The 7,432-nt window shown below is 53.9% G+C and overlaps 1 protein-coding gene across 1 annotated transcript; it reads left to right on the top strand.

The window, feature by feature from the left end:
- Positions 1 to 2,384: 2,384 nt before the first annotated feature.
- Positions 2,385 to 5,062, top strand: MAP1LC3C (microtubule associated protein 1 light chain 3 gamma). The gene is made up of 4 exons (XM_045817742.1): positions 2,385 to 2,442; positions 2,542 to 2,597; positions 2,759 to 2,865; positions 4,531 to 5,062. The coding sequence occupies exons 1-4, from the start codon at positions 2,385 to 2,387 to the stop codon at positions 4,940 to 4,942; spliced, it is 633 nt and encodes a 210-aa protein (XP_045673698.1). The 3' UTR covers positions 4,943 to 5,062.
- Positions 5,063 to 7,432: the final 2,370 nt, after the last annotated feature.

Raw genomic sequence — 7,432 nt, 5'->3', positions numbered from 1 at the left:
CAAGCAATTTCATGTTCCACTTTATTTATGCGTTCATCGGTTGATTCTTGCATGTGCCCTGACTGGGGATCGAACCGGCAACCTTGGCTTATCGGGACAATGCTCTAACCCACTGAGCTACCCGGCCAGGGCCCAGCTCACTCTCTTTAGTACCAGGACTCAAGCGTCCCATCACCAGCCCCATGCCCACAGAGGGATGAGAGTGGGGTGGGAGTGCGGGGTAATGGGAACCCCATGACCTGGGCCGGCACGGGTTGCTTGGTCTGCAGGACAGGCAAAGTTCTAAGAAGCACCCTGTTTCCCACAGCGTATCATGAGCAATGTTGGTTTTGGGTTTTTTTTTTAATTAAAATATCAGTAAAGGGCTCTGGATGGAGACTGAGCACTCCTACTCCAGCCATTTTCCACAGTGCTGTTCTTCCCCCCTTCCCCCCAGTGCAGGTGGCATTGACGGCATGTGACTCTGGTCACCCACTGACTGACAAGGTTCTGAGGACACTGATGGGTCCCCAAGCACCCGCAGACACCCTGCTCTTCCCAAAAAAGAAACTATTCAACAAAAGAAAACTGATCTAGCCCATTCCTCTGCTGACTGATGATGCATTCTATGAGTATGGCTGCATCTCAGTATTTCCCCAAGTCCTTTATTCTATTGCCTCTTCACCCCCATTACACCCCAGGAGGTGGACTGGGCTGAGCTAATCCCATGTGCCAGCCCAGAAACCAAAACACGGCACAGTTAGGAGACCTCTCAGATCCCCAAAAATGAATGACCAAACACTGCAAATGCCCCCCAACCCAGTGCTATTCCCTTCCGTCTGCAAACCTGAGTGCATGTAAACTCTCCAGGGGCTGTGGGGGCTTTGGGAGAGGTGTGTGTGTGGGGGGGGGGAGGTGGAAGGGGCATACCCTGAGCATCAGATTTGGTACCAGGCCACCGAACTCTGCTGGACACAAATCAGTTCACTTAAGTCAAACATACCTATCTGGAATTAAGTCAAACTGACCACTTTAAACTAACTAAAAATAATCATTTTGCAAAAAGGAAAACCATAATTAGTAAAGTGAAGTAATTTATCCCAGATCAGACATTGAGGTGCTAGTAAGGGAGGGCCAGACCTGGAATTAGCTCTTCCTGGCCTGGGAGGCTGGACCCGCTCCTGGGGATTGGACCGTCTGGGCTGGCCCCACCTCAGTGCATTCTGGGTAGAGGTGGATCTGCAGTGTTCCTCCCACCTGCCCTTCCTACCCCTCCACCTGCAGGACAGTGGCAGTTTTGGTGATGCCATAGACTTGAAAGCCACTGGACTCCGGAAGTGCACTACACACCTGCTCCTTGGGGTCCAGGGCGGTGGGTGGGGAGGGCGGAAATGAGGCCATTTGTCTCTTCAGTGATGTCCGCACTTAATCACTTGACACCCATCCCCGATCACTAACCCTGAGATCCGCTCCCTTTGATTCACCCGGCAAACGTGGGGACACACCGTCACCGTCCTTTACGGCCCTGTGTTCATCCAAAGCCTCGTGGATGTTGAATGCCCTCGCAGGGAGATCAGGGGAGGTCACGAAAACCTGCTCACCTGGAGTTGAAGGTCTGCTGGGGTGCCGTATGCTTTGAAGGCAGGCCCTGGACTCCGGGGCTTGACAGAGCTGTGTCTGCCTCTTACCGGCGGTTTGGTCCCAGGCCAATGGGCCTCTGCTTCCCACCTCGCAAACAGAGATCTTGGGGGTAGATGTGCTTCCTTGCCTCCTTGGTTGCAGAGAAGACAAGATGGCAGAATATGCCGGCGTGTAGCCCCCCCTTGTACCTAATCTGGACTTGAACCCCGACCGCCTCTCTTGCCCGCTGTGTGACCTTGGGCAAGTGCCTTAATGTTTCTGATCCTCGGTTTCTCTCTGGGAAAAGCGGCGGCGAGGACTGTTGCGAGAGCTCCGCCTCCCGTCTCAGCATCAGGTGGATCCATCTTGGCCTCCCTTCAAGATGCACAAAAATGTCCTTCGCGCACAGCAGTTTCCCCTCTCCGGAGTCCTCCGCCCCAACCTGGGCTGTTTGATGACACAGTCTCTGATTTTATGATGCACCCTAATTTCTCCAGCAAAAAAAAATATCTATCTGGCACCGGTCATGAACAGAGTGACGTTTTCTGACCAATAAGCAGGTGGCTATCCCATTTCCACCCGCAGACTTGACCTCCTCGTGCCCAGGGAGGGGGCGTGGGGGAGGGGAGGGGAGGGCTGGAGGGGCCTGATGTCACACAGCCCTACATAAGGGCCTCCTTTAGGCTCCTGCAGGCGGATTGGAAGCAGATGGAGGAATGAGTTAGATCCTGGCTGTGGGAATTTTTTTTTTTTAAAGTCAGGCACAGACACAGCTGTTGAGCAAAATGCAAACTCCACAGAAAAGCCCAAGCCTCAGACCCTTCAAGCAGAGGAAGAGCTTAGGTATAAAGTTCTCGGGTTAAAGTGTCTGGGTCAGCAGACAGAGAGGAGGCAGGCTTCTCTTGCTATTTACTGACTCTTTTGTTCTTGAAATGTTCGCAGCAACCAGACAAGAGGAAGTTGCTGGAATCCGGGCAAAGTTCCCAAACAAGATCCCGGTAAGTCTCCATTGTACTTTTTGAAAAGGGTGCACACTCCTCTGTTCCTGGGAAACAAGAACAAGAAAAAAAAAAAAAACCCCACTATCTCTCCCTGCTCTGAGATTCTCAGATACTGAGAGCTCCGAGTCGCATCCTCAGGGGCTGAAAACTCTCGACAGGTGGTGGTGGAACGCTACTCCAAGGAGAAGTTCCTGCCCCTGCTGGACAAGACCAAGTTCCTGGTGCCTCAGGAGCTGACCATGACCCAGTTCCTCAGCATCATCCGGTAGGTGGCGAGGTGCATGGGAAGGGGTCGTGGGGTGCCTCCTTGGCCTTTGTGTCCCCCTGTTGGCTTTGTTACTTTGTTTGGTTGTGAGGATGGGGCGTTGCAGGAGAATAGAGGGAAAAGGTTTCCTCTGCGACTCACCTTTTAAATTCTGTAGCGACTGGAAAAGATGTTCTGAGAGTGCCTCCGATTTTAAACAGGTGGGAGAACCCCTCAGATAACAAATCCAAAGAATGGAGAGCTGCCCATATTTCTAAGAATTTTCTAAAATTGTCTCAGCTGTGAACTAGTCCTGAGTATCTTTTCTTCCTGAGAGTGTGGATCACCCAGTCAGCATTTTCCCAGGGAGACACAGCGCCTTTTCAGGGCATGTGTGCCTGGGGTGGGGGGGGGGGGGACCTCTTCAAAAGGTAAAGGCAGCCTTCCCTGTTCAGAGAAGAGGGACAAGGATAGTGTCCCCAAAACACACTCCTCCCAGGGACAGGGCCCAGCAGAGAAGATGTAGCTACTTTTAAAGCCTCAGAGTGTTACTACGTGGTGTCGTCAGACCCATGCCTTCAATACAAATGACTGTGCGTACCGTGCACTCACGTGACCCGGTGGGTAATTCTTCACGGGGCTGCAGTCTGGAGAGGCCGGCCCTTGGAAGCTTGCTTTTTCAAGAATTCATTGTGAATATATATTCGTTCCTGTTGTATTTGTTGTAATGAGCTGCTTGCAAGCATCCCGACGCCTCTCCTCAGAGCCTGGCCAAGCCAGGAGGAGCTGGAGGCGCGGGTGCTGGGAACAGAGCTTCCTCCAGGATCCACGGCCGCGCCACCCATTCCCACGGCAGGGCAGCTCTTTCACGCCCAGATTCAGCCATGCGGTTGTCAGAGTGAAAACCTTTGGGGTTATGCCGGGAGGGGTGATCTGGTTATACAATGAACCAGGGCTGCAGCCACCAGTCTCCCACGGATGCACGGACCACGCTCCCCTGCAAGTTCAAAGCCCTGAGGCCTGAGTGGGTGGGCTGCACCTGCCTGGCCAAGTAGAGCAAATGGATGTGAGCTGCGGGCGAGACTGAGCCTTTGTCTGTGTTCCACCACCAGGCTGTCTGCCCTCTACTCCGGGATGAATCCAAACTCAGGTTGACATGTAAAGCATGTCCGGTTGAACTTTGCTGCTTCCCTGTCTCGTTGATGCGAGGGTGAAGGGGCAGGGGAGGAGAGGGCACGCTGGGAGGCAGGAGATCCCTTCCAAAGGTCAGGCAGGCTGTTTAACACGAGATGCTGGAAGAGAGTGGGATGCCCTTTGTACCTGTGGGGAAATACCTTCAACCTCAGAGCAAAGAGAGGCTCACTCACTTAGCACTTTTGTGCTGGTATGTCTCTTGGTTACCAATGGGAAGGCTGCCCCCTTTTGGCCCCGCTAGGAGGCCTTGTGGCAGCTCAATGTCCACGGGAGGCATCCGGAGCAGCTCAGCCTCCTCCAGCGTCACACTAATGCAGATTCCGGGGCTGCTGCTTCCCAGATCTGCTAAACCGAAATCTCTGCGGTGGGGCCCAGGCACCTGCATTTTCAACAGGCCTCGCCTGGCGGATGCTCCAGTTTGAGGATGGCAGGCTGGAGTGAGTTTTGGGTTAACCTTCTCCCTTCCTGCCCTTGCCCTTTGCCCCGTGCCAGGAGCCGCATGGTCCTCGGGGCCACCGAGGCCTTTTACTTGCTGGTGAACAACAAGAGCGCCGTCAGCATGAGCGTGACCATGGCGGAGATCTACCGGGACTACAGGGACGAGGACGGCTTCCTGTACATGACCTACACCTCCCAGGAGATGTTCGGAGGCGCGCGGCCCGTGGTCCCAGGGGTGGAGCGGCCCGGGGGGCAGGCCCCCCTTGGGACTAGCCCTCCCACCCAGGGGCCGATGCCAGCAGGGCCAACCAGGTCCCTCATTGACACGATGGACAGACAGACAGCTGGGCCTCCCCGCAGGAACAGCGCCAACCTGACCCGAGGTGCCGGCAGCCCTGCTCCCTCCGGTGCGCACGCGCTGTTCCCCGCAGAAAACCGCGGCGGCTCCTGCGAGTTCTGCAGCTAATGGGTCTGTTCTGGGGCGCAGGCGCTTACGGGGCGTGGCTTTGTGCCACCGCGGAGTCTGCGGTGCCGGAGGCCGCAGGCCCTGGCGTGGGGTGTGTCCTGTGTGGCCGGAGTCCCGTGAGTTCGGTCCCAGAGAACGGGGCCTGGGGTGGGGTCTGGAACCGAGGAGCCGGCGTGAGCCTGGGCGTGGGGGTGGGGGTGGCAGGGGGGTGGGGGGGTCCTTATCTGAGTCATTACAGAAATTGTTATATTCTACAGCATCCACTGGTCTCGGTTATTTCCCTTGTATTCTTTTGTCTGTGTCTCGCAGATTTGTGCCGAAGTTGTAACTATTCAATACAAAGTAATTGAACCCATGTGAGTGTTGGCTGTGTGCCAGGCATTTTTGCCATCACTGTACTTCCCCTCCCGCCCCGTCACAGCTCTGGGCGGTTAATATCATTTTACAGATGAGCAAACTGAGGCCTAAACAGTCAGAAACGTTTGTATGCGTCACACCACACAGTCTGCTGGGATCTGAAGCCACGCTCCTAGCCCTCTGCTGGGCTCCCCGAGTTAGATGAAGTGACTCTGCAGGCTCAGCCGAGAGCCCCGGAGCCCAGGGTAGGGAGCGGGGCCCACGGGGCAGACAGAGCGCAGCGCGGCGCGGTGGCAGCAATCGCCGTGGGGCCTCTGGGCTGGCAGCAGTGGTACAGACATGCACCTGACAGCGGTGCCCAGCGCTGGCCCTCCCCCCAGCCTTCCCTATGTCTTTGGTCCTCCTCGAACCGGGCATCTAAGACTGTCATCTCACTGCAAGTGCAGGGGTCCTGCCCTGGGTGGTAGCTGGGTGAGCTGTTGTGTTCTGTGTGGCGTCCAAGATCCTTCCTGAGTAGCTTCCCTCCTACGTCAGCCTCTGGCTGGAGACCAGTGGCACCCGCAGCCTTGGTGGTGATGGGCAGTGTTCGCTTTTCTGCTCAACTATGACCAACCCGCTGAAACTCATTGCGTCACATCCTCACGACTTCATTATGTTTTTGTGGGGTCCTTGGGTAAGGGTTTTAGAGTCCACACATGTGTACATACACACACAGACCCACACACACACACAAATACACCGTGTCTGCAGCTGGTCTCTGCCCTGCACTGCAGGGACTCAGCCTGGAAGAACTGAAAGGCTGGGAGTGACCCGAACAGCTGGGAGCTGAAATCATCTGAAGGCTTCTTAATGCTCTTGTCTGACTCCGGCTGGGCTGACTCACGGCCTCCACAGCTGAAGCAGGGGGGCGGGGGGCACTGGAGTGGCTCCACGTGGCCCGTGTCTGCGAGGGTTCCAGCAGGGAGCACCCCCGAAGGAGCAGCTGGGGAGCATGTGATCCAAGGAGCCGAGTCCGAAGCTGACCCATGTGACAGTGATGAATTTCAATCGGTTTTGGTCCAGATTTTTCGCTTTATTTTCTTAGCCTCTGCTCGAGTGGTTAGAATTAATTGGCAATTTGGGGCACAGTAAATTAGGACCACTTTTCTTGTAGGCAATTCCTCATTTCCTATTGATTCTTACAAGTCTGTACAATTCAGTCATTAACGCTTTGTTTGCTGTGTGTATTAAAAATAGTTACACAGCTCCTTTTGATCTTGTTTATGGCAGACTTTCTCATGGAAATGCCTTTTATTCTTATATGACCTTTTCCTTTGTGGATTATGAGGTTCATGGTCTTAACAGAAAGGCTCTCCCAACCCCCAAATTATAAAAAAATACATAAACCCTCCCTGTGTTTACTTCCAGCACTATGATTTCATTTATGTTTACATGTAAGTGTTTGAACCAATTGGAATTTATTTTGAAAACAGAAGTACCCAGGTTCCACTTTTTCCACATGCCTAACCAATTGTCACATGTGCCTTTAATAAATAATGTCATGTGGGGGAGGGGCATAAGGGTACTACATGGCAATGAAAATGCAATAAAAATTCGATATAAATAAATAAATAAGTAAATAATGCATCCATGGACATTGAACTTGCTGTGATTGTCTGTCTTCTCACCATAATAACCCCCACTTCCGTAAGAACAGAGACTGTGTCTCTTGGATTCCGTGTGGTTTCCAGCAATGCTGAGCACATCTCAGGTGGCCGACGAATGCGGGGCGATAAATCAGCGAGCCCCGGCGTGGACTTCAGAGGGAGACAATGGAATGAGTGGACTGCGTCCGCAGTTGTTTGCATAGGGACGAGGTCAGGCAGGGGAACCTTTTGTCCCCGGTGCCTGTTGCGATGCATTCGTCATCCTCTCCTCACCCCAGAAAACCAAAGGGGGCAGATAAAAAGTGTGGCTGCTTATGTCCCAGCTTACACAGGGCTTACAGCTGACCCCAGATTTCCTTAGCTGCCTAGACCGGAGGTCAGCAAACCACTGCCTGGGGGCGCCCCACCGGGGGCCCGTTTTTGTAAGTGAAGAATTAGTGGAATGCAGCCCCATCCATTGGTTACTATTATCATCTCCGGCTGCTGT

Source organism: Phyllostomus hastatus, unplaced genomic scaffold, assembly GCF_019186645.2.
Source record: "Phyllostomus hastatus isolate PE091 unplaced genomic scaffold, TTU_PhHast_1.1 phas_contig_148, whole genome shotgun sequence".
Classification (NCBI taxonomy): Eukaryota; Metazoa; Chordata; class Mammalia; order Chiroptera; family Phyllostomidae; genus Phyllostomus; species Phyllostomus hastatus.
The sequence above is the reverse complement of the archived record's forward strand: the minus strand, read 5'-3'. Positions and strand labels throughout refer to the sequence as shown.

Excerpts from the sequence above, each read along its gene's own strand:
- MAP1LC3C (XM_045817742.1), top strand. The coding sequence starts at position 2,385 with ATGCAAACTCCACAGAAAAGCCCAAGCCTCAGACCCTTCAAGCAGAGG. Across the intron at positions 2,598-2,758 it reads AGTTCCCAAACAAGATCCCG|GTGGTGGTGGAACGCTACTC; the intron begins GTAAGTCTCCAT and ends AACTCTCGACAG. Across the intron at positions 2,866-4,530 it reads CAGTTCCTCAGCATCATCCG|GAGCCGCATGGTCCTCGGGG; the intron begins GTAGGTGGCGAG and ends GCCCCGTGCCAG.